General features: G+C 40.1%; 1 protein-coding gene across 1 annotated transcript in view; it reads left to right on the top strand.

The window, feature by feature from the left end:
* Window positions 1-15,610, top strand: part of Cntnap4 (contactin associated protein family member 4) — a 293,647-nt gene that overhangs the window by 184,651 nt on the left and 93,386 nt on the right. Inside the window, exons 9-10 of the mRNA XM_040736562.1 lie at window positions 6,719-6,868; window positions 14,948-15,119. Coding sequence (XP_040592496.1) covers window positions 6,719-6,868; window positions 14,948-15,119 — 322 coding nt within the window. The remainder of the gene's footprint in view (window positions 1-6,718; window positions 6,869-14,947; window positions 15,120-15,610) is intronic.

The following is a 15,610-nucleotide window of genomic DNA, read 5'->3' as shown; positions in this document are numbered from 1 at the left end:
CACTTCAGTTTATGTGAGAGTGCTAGAACGTCAGTATTAATAATAATTTTTGAGACGTATTATGCTGTGACTTTTTATGTAATGTTCAACGTGGTGGATTTGTAGTCTGGACAAGAGGAAATAAATTAATCAGTGTCATATGAATAATTAAGAGGCTCCTAAAATGAGAGTCTAAAAAATGTAAGCTTGTCATTAGTGTGTAGTGTATTGTGATGTATTTGACATCCTCTGAAGTGGTTACAGCCATAGCCTAATTTTCAACATCTTAAAGAAACTGCTTCAGTAAAACATTACTGTAGTAAGCTGCGTGAAGCTAGCTCACTTCCAACCTCTTTACAGGAATGTGTGGTTAATAAATTACTAGGTATAGCTCTGCATAGAATACCCTAAGTGATTTTAAATCTCTAAATGAATGTTTGAATACAGACATGGCATAATCCATTGTGATATCATGTAACTTTATATCATTATTTTCATATCTTATAAAAAGGAATCTAACTATGAGTGTCAAGGTGGTAAAATAAATCACACTGAAAATAGCAAACGTTGGCTATCGACTCTCCCCACCCTTTTTTTCCAGTTTATTTCAAAATTATATGTCTAATAACATGAACATTTAAGCTATCCTTACTTAATGAAAAGCTGTAGTATGATATAATGCCAATCTAAATGGTCATACATGACTTTATTGAAAGGCATTATAATTCAGCAATTGATTTGATTGTGAAACATTATCGAGCGCACCCCAAGTAAGGTATAGTATATATGTTAATTTTGTGAATTTCAGTGAAACAAATACTTTTTTATTTACAAATAATTTGTTTAAATGGTAGTTGAGTGCCTGGTCAGTTTCTTTTACTATATGAAGCAATCTTTAATTAGGGATCATTTGGGGTACTATACTAAAGCTTTTCACCATATAAGGATGGCTTAAGCTTTCATAGTTATTAGACATATAAATTCCCAATCTAAAAGGTTTGAAAAATTCAAAGTATTTTTACCTTTTCTAGTAAAAAAACTAAATTATATGGAGAAAGAACTGATTTATACAAATATTTGAATTATCAGGATAAATTTGTAATGGAGTGTACCATTGGCAAATTGTCATTTGGAATTATTTGAAAATATTATGTGAACCTAAGTCATCCTTGAAATATTAATGATAGTATATTAGCTTAAATCATGAGACATTTTAGCAGTGTTCTGCAATCCCTCATAACACAAGACATTTTCAGCCCTTGTAACTATTAGAAAAGTCAAATCAAAACCCATCCAGGTGACATCAAGGACCTAATGTAACAATACAGTTACATTTTCTTATCGAAAATGAAATTCTTTGTTGTCAAGTTTGAAGTTCCTACAATGGTTCTAGTATTTTGCCTAATGGTGAAAATCAGTTCCATGAACAAGCTGTTTGGCCCCACAGCAGAATCTGCCTGTGGTAAGTCTGCAAATATATCTAAAATGTGTCGCTGTTTTGATAGACATTTACAGTCCTGGTGTTCTCGGCAACGGCACAGCTCCCTTGGTTCCTCCTCATCCCCTTTCCTTGGGAGTCTCTTCCTCTCGTCATACTGTAAACCTGTTACTTTTAAACTCCTGCCCTCCACTGAAGTGATAGTTACCAGTGACCCCCATATTTTCTCCTGGACAGGAACTATCTAGTGATCTAGGCCCTTCATTCTGGCTAGTGACGATAGTTAGTAAATGTAGGATTCCTGGTGATTTCAGAGTGCTGAGATATATTTGGGACTGTGTACCACTCTTCAGTGGCTCCTTGAGTGATGGCATACATGTAATTGCCTTCTGCACCTTTGCCAAGGATCTACCCTAAGTGGCAGGCTTAGTGTTTTTCTTTATCCGTCTTCCCTTCTAGATGCCTGTTACAGTCTTAGCAGAGGCTGAGGGCCGCTGAGCTGTTGGACCGTTTCTATAGCAATTTACGACAGGCCTGCAGATTACACAGGAGAATGCAGATAAAAACTTTTTACTTCCTGGTATAATTTGTGTAACGGTTATGTGGTTTGAGTCAAAGACAAGGGTCAAGGAAGAGAAGGTTCTAGAACAATTCTGTTCTCTCCCCCACCTGCGATTGCAAATACCTCTGTTTACTATTCAATTCTTGTATTTGCCTTTTCTCCTTTTCAAAGTTGATTATAGGCAGAAAAATTGTGGGTTTTAGAGTTAGGCAAGGGGTTCTGGTTTGTTTTTGTTGCTTACTAGCTGGATAGTACCCAGGATAATTGTTTATCCTCCTCAAGCTTTGTTTTCTTCATACTTAAAACAAGGGTAATAACCATTGTGATGCAAATTACACAATACATAGAAAGCACAAAACAGTACTTGCAAACCATTACTCAATAACATTGTTGTAATTGTTGCTTTATTAATATAGCAATAATACACTCATTCCCCACATTCTAATAAGTGGTGCCTGGGATATAGCTCAGTGGTGGGGTACTTGCTTCCTCAGGGCCCTGGCCTTGATTCCTAAGATGGAAAAGGAATTATGAGTTATGGCTATTATGGTTTCAGTGTGAAATATCTGGTCTCTTTCTGCTTTTTTGTTTTGTTTTGTTTTTCCTACTGGAATGGGAATAACCGCAGCTACACACCCCTACCTCTAGGAATTCTGAATTCTGTCTTGATTTCCAGCCATAAACCACATTAAACCTTATTCTTTTAAACAGGATCTGTGAGTGTGTGTGTGTGTGTGTGTGTGTGTGTGTGTGTGTGTGTGTGTGTGCGTATGTGTGTGTGCATGTGTGTGTGTGTGTAAGTGCCCATAGGGGCCAGAAGAGAGTTTCAGGGCATCTGGAGTTACATTAGGTTGTGAGCTGCCAAGTTCAGGTGCTGGGAACTGAACTTGGGTCCTTTGGAAGAACAGAAAGTGTTCTTAACTACTGAGCCATCATTTAGTCCTATAAACTTTTTCTTTCTTAAATCACTTCTGTCAGGTTTTCTGTCACAATGATGAGAAGTATAACTGATAAGGTGGCAATAGAATTGATATGTGATGTAATTAATAAGGAGAAAAGTACAGGTTGCATGGTTCCTTCCTTTAACAGTAGTGTGTGGCCTTTCAAAGGGAACACTTTTTATCAGACTGTGAGGTAGAAAAGTGAAGTAGAATCTGATTTACTAGGTAGGGTTAGTTGAAGCATGTTAGGGATCACTCACGTTTTAATTTGAGTACTCCATCCTGTTGACAGGCAATAAGTCTCCTCCACTGGTAAATGATGTCTATTACACAAAATTTAAGCTTTCTAAAGACCTCTCTGAAAGTGTGGCCCCAGTTCATAACCTGCTGGCTTGTTAAATGGATGCCTTTCATGGTGCCAAATTGCCGAATGGGTTGTCCTGCCAATCTTTTGTTCATAATCAAACTTGGCTTCCATATGGAAAGTAGGATTCCAAAGGCCTCCCCAAGCCTTTGGTTTAATTCTGTCCTCTGCCCAATCAGCAGATGCTCAGGGCACAGCCACACAAAGCATGATCCTTGGACCAGCATGAGCTCTCTGCAGAGCTTGTATGAATCCAGAAGTTACAAAATCAGACATAAAGCTTTTAGAAATGGTCACCACACAAAGAATTCCAGTAAAGCATAAGTACATGCTTAGTAGACTTATTTTTTTTAATGTTTCATTTTCAGTTTTTAATTTTACGTGTATGGACACTTTGTCTGCATGTTCACCTGTGCACCTTGTGCATGAAGGGCCTATGGAGGCCAGAAGAGGAACGGGACACCCAGGAGCTGGAGTTCCAGATGACTGTGAAGTACCATGTGGGCACTGGGAATCAAATCCCGGTCCTCAGGAAGAGCAGGCAATGCTCATAACCACTAGCCATTTCTTCAGTCCCTAGACCTGTATTTTATGTATCATTGATTTTATAGTAAACCATTTTATCATCTGTTAGAAAAGTATCACTGTGCAAGCCAGATGAGGTGACACACACCTTGGATCCCAGAACGTAAGAGGTTGAGACAGGGTGATTATGATTTTGAAACCGTATTGGTCCACATAATCCAACTCCATATCCGAAGAAGAAAGCAAATTAGGGCTGGGGAGGTTATTCAGTGGATAAAGCACTTGGGGAAGCAGAGTGAGGACTTGAGTCAGATACCCTGAACCCACTTAATAAAACCAGACGTGGCAGCACGTGTTTGTCATCCCAATGTTCCTATGACAAGGATGGGAGAATCTACAGCAGTTAGCAAGGCAGCCAGCTTGGCACGTGCCACAGTGAACAACAAAGAGACTGCCAAACAAGTTGGGGGGCAGACTGGCAACAGAGGTTGTCTGACCTCTGTGAGCACAACGTGGCATGTATGTGCCTGCATTCACACAGGCACAGGTACTCATTCACTCACAGTCATTATAGAATAGATTGGAAACCGGAAACTTCATCAGCACGTATAAAGAGAAGGTTTTTCTTTTGATAGGGGCCTTCCCGCCAGCCTGGTTCTAGAGCCGCATCAGTCCCAAATAAACACACAGGAGGCTATATTAATTATGAAGCTGTTGGCCTTGCTTGTTTCTTACTGGCTAGCTCTGACTTAAGTAATTACCCCATAATTGTTAATCTAAGTATGTCTCTTACCGGAGAATAGTTCCGGGCTTCCTACCCCATGGCGCTACATGTTGAAATCTCCTGTGTTTCTCCTTCCCAGAATCCTCCTGGGCTCCTAGTCCCATCTATCTAGATTTCTATTGGCACAACAGTACTTTATTGACAAATGTACAGGACTTCCCCCATCAAGCACAGGTATTTGAAAGGCAAAATCTATGAATAAAAGAAAACGTAAGGAGAGACAAGAGATTGAGCCATTCATATGGGACATGTCTGTGCTTTGTGGACAAGTTAGAGGACACATGGGGACCAGAGTTGTAGCTGGAAGCACTTGCACTTGCGGATTATGTGTGTGAAGTTTTGTCCCTCTGAGTGCTGCCTCATAAAGGAAGTGCTGGAAGGACAGATAGGGGACACTTGATACATTTACTCTACTCTTACTCAGTCGTGGGCTCTATGACTATATTCATAGTCATAGTCATAGTCATAGAGCCCACTGTCTTTTAAGTACAGTCTGGACTCTGAAAATTGTCTATCGAATCTGCCTTCTTCACTTCCCTGTTTGAGCATCTTTCATGTAGCAATCCAGAGTTGGGTCGTGAAAAAATTCTTTTCTTGGGTGATAGAATAGGGTGCTTCCAATCCTAGGTAGGATATGCACCCCTTTTAGTACATCCATGGCAAATGATGTTTCCAATTTAAGAGATTTTGGGTATATTTTCAAACTGCAATTGTAAGGGAAACTCACTCAGAATAATAAGGCAATTACAAATGGCTCTCTGAGTTCCATAGGGTGATTGTACTTTTGTTTGCTGACTGGGATGTTCTCTGACTGTAAGACTGACTGGCAAATCCACCACAGAGTTCAGTTTCCTTATCCCTACTTGGCCTTGTAGTTCTAATTGTCTTTGAGAGGTGGGACAATGACATGGGTATCACCTTAGGAAGAACTAGAGATGTGTTTTAGTGGAAGCTCCTTGGTTTTTTTTTTATTACAGCAACATTATAACTGCATAAAATTGTGAGTCTAGTTAGAACTGTGTATATTATATACAAAGAGAGTGAGAGGGAGCAAACAAGCAAGATAGAGAAAAAGGGAGGGAGGAGAGAGAGAAAAGAATGAAAAAGAATCAATCCTAAGTTATTTTGACAGTCATAGTAAATAAATTCCCATGAAGCTGAACCAAGAAGTGTCAGAAAAGAGGCTGCTACTCCTAGAGGGAAAATGTTCTTGAGAGCCTCTTGTCAAGAGTTTTTTTCCATCCACCTCTGGTCGAACCTATGCATGCAACCTTATTTTTAATCTACATGGGGTTCTTTTGAAAGATAGTTAATATATTATATTGTTTTAATGTCCTTATTGTGTGATGATTTCATACAGGCATAAAATATGTTTTGATCCAAACCACCTCCCATTTTTTCTTCATCCCCAACAACCACTTTTCCCTCCCAACAATGTGTGTTCTTTTTTAAAAGACTCACTGAGTCCACTTACCTGCTTGTATGTACATGGACTTTGAAGTTGTGGTCAATACCCTCCTAAACTCACTCTTCTCTCTCTCTCTCTCTCTCTCTCTCTCTCTCTCTCTCTCTCTCTCTCTCTCTCTCTCTCTCTCTCTCTTCAACTTACTTTGTTGTGTAGGCTGGCAATAAACTCTTAATCCTCCTCTATCATCTGTCCTCCCAAGTGGTGGGGTTATAGGTATATCCTTCAGTATCCTTCACATTTGGTATGGGGGACAATTCAAATGGTATCCTGTTATCTGTAACTTTACCTTCCATAGCTTCAGTGACTATGGCTAACTATGGTCTGAAAATACTAATTGGAAAATTCCAGAAGTAAGCAGTTCATGGGGCTTAAATGATGCTTACATTGTATTTTCTATTCTAGTCTGAGTCACTACTGCTAATGGTTGACTGTGCCTAATTTGTAAGTTGTACTTTATCATAGCTATGTATATGCAGAAAAAGGCACAGTATATATGGGTTTCAGGCATCCTGGGTGTCTTGAAATGTGTGCCTCGGGGAAGGTGAGTCTTCAGTAGATTCAAGCATTGCAGTCAATCTAAAATGTCTATTGCTGTCCATAAGCCACTGACTGCTTCGTGTTTGCTGTTGAGAGCTATTCGTCTGCTCCTTTCCCCAGGTGCTGGCTTAGATGATGGTCAGTGGCACTCTGTCTCCTTGTCTGCTAAAAGGAATCACCTAAGTGTGACTGTGGATGGCCGCACCACCCCTACTTCTCCTTGGCTGGGCCCTGAGCAGGTTAATCCAGGAGGCATCTTTTATTTTGGAGGTAAGAAAACGAGTCAGATCATGTGGTCTACTGGATCACATTTGTGCTCCCACTCCTGTGTCTTGGGTCTGATATTTCCTATGCTTTGAGCAGTGCTAACCCTGCTAACCCAGGACTAAATTTTAACTCTCTTTAAACATAGAAATGTTGAGGGGATCAAAATGACAAATGATGACCTAAAATGAATTCCTATAAGGCAGACTTCCTTATGCTTACAGTTTCTATAATGAGATTTATTTTAAGTAGGTCACTTTCTTCAGTTCTTATTTTTAAGCCTTGTTAGATTGTCCTAGTGTTAAATGGCCCTCAAACAACGTCTTCTGATTTGATGGGGGGATGTCACTGCGGTGTTTTTCTGATCTGACTCTTAGTTTCCCTAGAGCTTTCTTACTCCCTCCCCACTGCCCAGTACAGAAAGCAATATTATGCCAATGGACAAATAATTTAACCTAATTAGTTATAGCAGCTCAGTGTCTTTGCTGAAGAAAAACAAATATACTGGTGCATTTGATAAAACCAGGACACCAGCCTTCAGCATCAGCCTTTTCCTTAGGGAATAAGAACAAATGAAGTGTTTAGCTGTCTCATGGATGGTTGACTGAAATAAAAGCTTGGCAAAGCAGACTTGTGGCATGAGAATGAGCTTTTACAACTGAAATGGAGGCACTAGACTCTCACCCAAGGAGTACAGTTTAGTAGCAAGACTTAACTACGTCATAGCATTCTCCATATTACTATTGTTTGGCTATTTCATGACTGTAGTTTAATAGTTGCTAGGGAGATGCATTGGTAGTTAAAAGTCACACTGCTTTTCTAGGGGGTCACAGTTTGGTTTCCAGACACACAACAGCTTACAACTGCCTGTAACTCCAGATCTAGGGGATCTGATATATTCAGCCTTTGATACACATAAATACCTACACAGAGAATTAAAAATAAAATAAAATTTAAAAATAACATCTAATTCTAGACTCTTTGATATGGAATAATGATTTTTTCAATGATCAATAATTAAAAATAAAATGAATGTTATTTTCTAAGAATTGTTATACAAGACCAAGCTTGAGAAACCTGCAGAAACAGCTGACCTGAGCAAGTGGGAGCCCACAGACCCCAGTCTGACAGCTGGGGAACCAGCAAAAGACCGAGCCAGGCCCCTTGGATGTGGGTGTCAGTTGGGGGTCCTGGGCAGACTATAGGGCCTCTGGGATGCAGTGTCCTTCCTGCAGGTAGAGCGGGGGAAGGGCCGGTCCAGCAGGTCTCTTCCTGGGGGCTGAGCAGGACGGTGAGTGTCAACCACTCAGACCCTCCCCCATTAGTTACAGGGGGGGTGGGGGGTGGGGGACACACTTAGTCAGGAGTCTGTCAAAGCAGGATCCCAATTTATTCCAATACGAAGTAACTCATATAGGACTGAGGTAGGGGATGGGAATCTTAGGATAGGGTAAGGTGACGTGAGGAGTTAAGGACCAATAGTATTCCACCAAGCAGGCAGGTAGCTAGGCAGGGGGCAGTCTTGCATCTGATCTGGCTGAGTCACCCCCACATGGAGGTTACAGGTTAGAGACAGGTCGCTAAACTCAAGTCAGGCTCAGGAACTTACACTGGGCCTCGAATCCAAGCCTTTCTTAAGGATTGGATTCTTAGGGATTGGAACTTAGTGCACAAATAGGCTTTGGGAGTCCATTCCCTATAGAGGGATACTCTCTCAGCCTAGATATGTGGGGGAGGGTCTAAGTCCTGCCCCAAATGATGTGACCTACTTTGATGATCCCTCATGGGAGCTTCACCCTCCTAGAGGAGTGAATGGGGGTGGGATGGGGGATAGTGGCAGGGATGGGAGGTTGGGAAGGAGAGGGCACTGGGATTGTTATGTAAAATAAGATTGTTTTTAATTTAAATACAAATTAATTTAAAAAAGAATTGTTATAAAGACATAGACCAGTTCACCAAAGGTTAAATGCAAATTAAAGAACAAAACAAAGTTGTTAGTATTCAGGCCTCTGTACCTGCCTGCCCTCAGGGTTATGACAGGGTAGGTCCTCAGTGGCAGTCACTAGGAGCACCACCTGTGCACATTCACTACCATATCTTTTAAAAGGGCCCTGCCCACCTTCCATCTTCCCCTTCCCCCTTCTCTCTCTTGGCCTGTTTCTCTGTCTCTGTCTCTCTGTCTCTCTCTCTCTGGCTGTCTCTCTCTGTCTCTCTGTCTCTGTCTGTCTGTCTGTCTGTCTGTCCTCTCTCTCTCTCTCTGCCTCTCTTTTCTCTTCTGCAGCTCCTGTCCTCAGGGGCCTGTCTTCCCTTTTCCCTCCCCACTTTTCTCATTGAAAAACTTTCCTCCAGTAAAAAAACCCCTTCACCCAAGCTCTTTCAATGGCCTCTTTCTCTCCAGCACTGCTTTTTAATATTACAACAAAAGTGAAACAAGGAAGAAAGAAAGAAAGGGCCAGAGAGATGGCTTGGTGGTTAACAGGACTGGCTGCTCTAGCAGATACCCAGGTTCAACTCCCAGCAACCACATGGAGGTATACACTATCTGTAACTCCAACCTCATGGAATTCAGCACCCTCTTCTGATTTCTGAGCTGCACTCACATACACATACACATACACATACCCACACAGCAACACATATGTATACATATTAAAAGTAAAATTTTTAAGAAACAAAACTGCCTTGCCCGCTGCGCACCCTGTGTCCGAGAATGTGCGGAGGGCATCGGGATTGATGACACAGAGACCAGAAGGTTCCTCAAGAAGGCTCTCTTTTATTCCTCCCCTGGCTGGTTATTATATACCCTGACACCAGAGGTGGAGGTGGGTGGCTAGAAAGAGGCGGTTAGTCTTTGGAAAAGGTGCCTATAGCACAAAGAGAGATGCTCTCTCAGCCTGGACTCTTAGGGGAGTGCCTTGACCCTACCAAGAGTAAAATGACAGACTCTAGATATCCCCTATGTGGAAGGATTTGGCAATAGCGTGGGAGGGAGGGGGGGAAGGGGAGTGCGGGAAGAGGGGAGGGAGAGGGAACTGGGATTGACATGTAAAACAAGCTATTTAAAATTAAAATAAAAAATGATAAAAAAAAAGGTCGAGGTCAGGGCATTCCTGTGGGCCAGCCCTTTTCAGGAACTTATTGCCCTGGGCATTGTATTGTTTTTAGTAAACATGTTTTTAGTAAACATTGTCTTGCAGCTGCCTGGTCCCAGGCTGATGGGGAAGTGGGTCTCTGGCCAAGGTCTGTTGTCCCCACACACAATTTATATAATCCAATGCTGCAAAAGGCAACAAGAGACTACAGTTTTAAATGATATGATTGCTTCTCAGGCTGAGTTTTGTATATCTGTGGACTAAGCTGCTTTACAAAACCCAGTGAATTTCATAGTTACCTGTAGGAACACAGTTTTCAATCAAGAGCTTTCAATCCAAAGGAAAAGATTTAGAAGAGAGAAAGAGATAAGAAAAAAAAAAAAAACACCCAACACCAAGCATATTGTTAAAGGGTACAACATAAAAATAGAAGCTTGGATAAAACTGTTAATAAATCATGAAAATAAAATTGTCTTTCTTCCTGCATTTATGTCCTCTATGTTCAGATTTACTAATACTTGGCTGTTTTATGCATTTTCTCTGGCTATTGTGTTTATCACATTGTAATATTTGAGAGTGAAGTATATGCATGCTGTAATTTTTGTTTATCATGATACATGTGTCACACTCAATAGTATTCTAAAATGGTTTGGATCCACCAAGATTTACAGAAATACTGCAAAGTTACACAGAGCTTTACTGTGTACCCCACATCCACTTTCCTTTATTTACCATGTTTCAGATCATGTGTACACTAAGAAATACCAATGACGTTTTTGGTGTGTTTGTGCTTATGCTACACATACACACACACACACACACACACACACACACACACACACACACACAAGTGTATAGGTGCAGGTGCCTACTGGTGCATTTGGAGGCCAAAGAAGGCTGCCAGGCATTCTGAGAGATCCCAACTCAACATTTTTAGAACCCTAGTGACTAGCCCATCACAGAGTGACTTGCCCTTCTGCCCTCTCCTGAGAAACCAGAGACCTCAAGATAAACTTAAAAGATAACCCTCCCTGATCTAGGAACTAGCTCACCACATTCCTGCTCAATGTTTAACTGTACAATGCCCAAAGAATGCTTGCTTGAGATAACTTTCCTGTTAAGACATAAGCTATCATTTAACTTCTCATCCTTTATGATGTTTACCTAACTCCCCGATTCGGTTTTTCCCTTTTAAAAACCCCTGACTGCAGCTACTAGGGGTTGATCTCCTCTGCCCCTGCGATGGTCATGAGTTTGGCCCCAGTGCACTGGTTCCCCGAATAAACCTCATGTGCTTGCAGCAAGAACGGTCTCTCTTGAATTATTGGGGCATCAGCTTATCCCGAGACTTGAGTGAGGGTCTCCCCACTCTGGGGGTCTTTCAATTCCACCTTATTGCTCTCCACCTTATTCCTTTGAAGGATGGTCTCTCATTGAACCTAGAGAGGCTGTTATAAAGTAAGCTCCAGAGATCCTCCTATCCCTTTCCATAGTACTTGGATAAAAGGCATGTGTAATGTCATGCTTAGCTTTTATTTAGCTTCTGGGGATTTGAACTCAGTTCCTTATGGTTGTACAAGTACTCTTACCCACAGAACCATTTCCCAATACCTCTAATGACATTAAAAAATTCCGAGTCTTCTTGCTTACTTTTTTCTTAAGAAAGATTAAGTTTATCATGTATGTTTGTACTTCTAGGTTGTCTCAGGTGACAGCTATCTGAATTGAGAGTTTGTTTTTATTTTCCTGTTATTACAAACTTATAACCATTTATGATATTCCTAAAATATATAGAGCTTCTAAGGTAATACCTCAATCCCAAGTCATTTTAATATATGCCCTGTGGGGTCTTGGATATCTGAACATTTTCAGTGTTTGGCTTCATGCTGCAGAACCTGATTGAGATGTTCTGTGCAGAAACCAAACTCATTAGGATTTGGGGGCTAGGAGTACAGAGGTTGCACATTCCAAGTGGGAACCACATCTTTCCCTAGGAATCTCTGAGTATCATTGACAAAGTCATGTTTGGGGAAGGGGCAAAGTAGGGCCCCCTAAGGTGCGGTACTGGCCTGATGGGTATTAGCAGTGGAATGAATGGCCACACTCTTGAAATTTCTAGCTGAAAGTTTTGTGTCCCTCCCCAACATTGTGTCACAGTTTTTCACCATTGAAAACTTTTTGTTTACGTAGAAAGGGGTCCCTTTATCACTAGAGCTTAATTTGTCTAGGTAGAACACAGTTTTGCAGCAGTTAATTCTTTGCCAGTTGATATTCATGTTTTTTAAAAAATAATCCCATGTTCTGAGAAACTCCCCAAGGACTCTCCTTTGCCTTCAAATTCAACTGCAAGTTCAAAGTTATGGTGCCAAAATCCAAGCATACTAACACAGTTGTCATACTTTACTGCGAAGAGTTCATCTGCCCTAATAGCCTGGGCTCTGTCTCCACTCTTTGGTCTTTGGAGTGCCTGCCCTGTTGTATGTTAGGATGGAGGGATCTTCTCAAAGAACAGAGCTCTGTATGCAACACACAACATACACTATTTACCCACAACCTTACTCTCTTTCCTCTTAACCTTTCTTTCAAAAGAGTGTATTTCAAAAACTCAGAGAGCACTGTGGGACACTGCTCTGCTTTGATCATTTATAAGCCATACATTTTAAATCTTGGTTCTCCACATGGAGGATAGTTGCATGTCTAATTTCTGTAAATTCCCTTATGTAATCTTTTTGATGGGTAGCACAGCATGCTTCACAAACCAGGGATGCCAATTGAGATGCAGAATGCTCACATTCAAGTTCCCTGTATAAAGCAAGCATCGGATATTGGAGGACCAGGCCATACCACCATGAAATGGCATCACATTTTTGCAACAGCAGTATATGGTGGTAATTTATGTATCATCTCCAGAGGTATTTAACTCAATGACTGCCTCTGATAATGGATCCATCTATCAATTCAGCATTAAAAATTCTCCAGCAACCTTCCTACTTTAGAACTTTCATCTTGAATGGGTACAGTGGCCAATTTCTCCCTTTTTTGCACTATATTACCCCATGGTTACCTCTTCAAAGACTAATGAGACAACCCTGATTGAATTCTTCTTTATTCTTGAAATTTCTTGCTTGATAAGCATTGCATCCTGAAATATGAAGTACCCATGATATGACTATTGGCTTTATCTACAGTTTTATTTTCTTTCTTTGTGATTCAGTTTGCTTTGTCTTGTTTCCTATAGACATACTGCATGATTTAATACATTCTGAACTAGTTTGAGATGTGTTGGGCAACACCAGCCACAGAAGAGAGTAGCCAAGTTGTTTACACTCCTGGTGTATGGGAACTGACAAGTGTTCTTGAACTATTACCCTTTCTGTTCTATCCTGCCACTCTTTCTTGAGTCATCTACAAGGGGATTGTGACAACCTTGTATGTTGTGTGACTTTTTTGGGGAAAAAGGAGAAAAAATCTTTATGCTCTAAATAGGATACCAACAATAGACCAAAGAGATTCAATCCAAGTGTAGTTATGAACCAATGAATGTGTTGGTGCTCTTTACCAGATCCTGGGTGGCTCAAAGGCAGCTGCATTGCAGAATGATTACTCTGGCATAACTGACTGCTCTTTGAAACTGTGTCTCTAGAATTACCATCAGGACTTCCAGGCAACTCCACCAGAAATGCCTCTACCCAGCATTTTTTTTTTTACTGCTTATATAACCTGGGGGAGGGGTGAGTCTCACAGTATTTTTATGATTGCTGTGTCCTGTGAGCTTCTTTTATCTCTCTAGGAAGCATTTCATAGGTGGATATAGTTACACAACACTGTGCTATGCTCCAGAAGTGTATTGATTACTGGAAATGTATACATTACTATGTACCTTAAATCACTACTCAAAAAGCTGTGGTGGCCTGATTGTTGTTATAGTAAACTTGAAACTTTGAAATTTCCATTAAAATAAAAATAGCATATTTCAGAGTACCTGCTAATAGTTTTAAATATTATTAGCTTTTCCTTGCCATGTAAATGTATTTTGCTGGGAAAAGAAAGCATTAAAGAGAGATATCCTTGGTGAAAATATTGAATTGTAATGAAATTTTCAGGTGGAAAACTAGCAGAGAGGAATTAAGAAGTTGCTGCTTGCCTTCTAATTCTGTGAAATTGTAGTGGTGGCTGACAGCCATAGCAGCAAAGAAAGATTGATGGAAAATATGTAAGTGAAATATATGTGCTCAGACTCCATAAAATTATTTACTTCACTTGAATAAACATTTAGAACATCATTAAACCCAGACTGTAACAGTTAATATTATGTTTGTTATTTAAATAATGAGAACAAATCTTAAATGTTAGAAAAAATAGACATAAAGAGAACATTCTTTGGTGAACCAAAGAATAAATAAAATCAAACAGTGAAATATTTTTTGACATTCAGCCATTCATATTTGTCAAATATATATGTGGCTCTTCGTGTATAAGGAAATAAAGAGTTTAACCAAATAAAGTATTAGTAATTTTATTCTAGGTCAATGTATCTCCTTTCTCAGATAGTTAGCTTAAAGTACAAAGGCATTCCATTATTATCGATTTATCTTTTCTTGTCTTCAGAGTACGCTTATCCTAGTTTATGTTTGAGTTTTCCAGTCTAAAGACTAAGTTCTCTCATAAGTTATAGGAGATTTGACACTGCTAGCTGACACATTTAGGATTTTGGAGCCAATAGGTAAACTTCTTTTAGTTTAAGCTAAATTGGTGCACACGATTATTACAACTCTAGAGACTTCCTTTGAATCCTATAGAAAGAAAGACAACACTTTGCATGAATTTAGATGAAACCAATAATGATTCAAGCAGGTTTATTTCTCTCCACTAATGCAGAAGATAATCAAATGTCTGTTTTATTTATTTAGTTTTCTATATAAATTCTGCTGTTATCTCAAATACTGATTTTTCTGCAATGCACTGTGGCTTCACCTCGCTTTGCTCTTATCAGGCTGTCCAGACAAAAGCTTTGGATCCAAGTGTAAGAGCCCACTAGGTGGATTTCAAGGATGCATGAGACTCATATCTATCAACAACAAAATGGTAGATCTGATAGCTGTCCAGCAGGGGTCCCTTGGCAACTTCAGTGACCTTCAGATAGACTCATGTGGCATCTCAGACAGGTAAGGACTGTCTCACACTCTTCATTGACTTTCTCAAAACTTTGGTTCTTTTCTTGCTACTATCTCTTACACCAGAAATGAATTATGTCTACTTTAAAAATAAACAAATGTGGCCAAGTGTTGGTAGTGCAAGCCTGCAATCCCAGTGCTTGGGAAGCAGAGGCAGATGGTCTCTGTGAGTTCGAGGCCAGCCTACCAGGACAGGCTCCAAAGCAATACAGAGAAACCCTGTCTTGAAAAACCAAAGAAAAAGAAAAATAAACACATGTAGCAATGCTTTATACAACAAATTTCAAATAATATTAATAATAGGTATAAGATATGTGACCATTAATTATACATCAACATGCTACAATCCTACAAGATTTGATGCTCATGCTGCTATGGTTTTGTTTTTATTTACTTTTTAATCCATACATATGTGTATGTGCATGTGTGCATGTGAGCATATGTATGTTGTCTGTTGTCTGTGAGAGTGGGCACACACATTT

This window comes from Mesocricetus auratus, unplaced genomic scaffold (genome assembly GCF_017639785.1).
Source record: "Mesocricetus auratus isolate SY011 unplaced genomic scaffold, BCM_Maur_2.0 Super-Scaffold_6723, whole genome shotgun sequence".
Taxonomy (NCBI): domain Eukaryota; kingdom Metazoa; phylum Chordata; class Mammalia; order Rodentia; family Cricetidae; genus Mesocricetus; species Mesocricetus auratus.
This window is presented reverse-complemented; position numbering and strand designations above follow the sequence as displayed.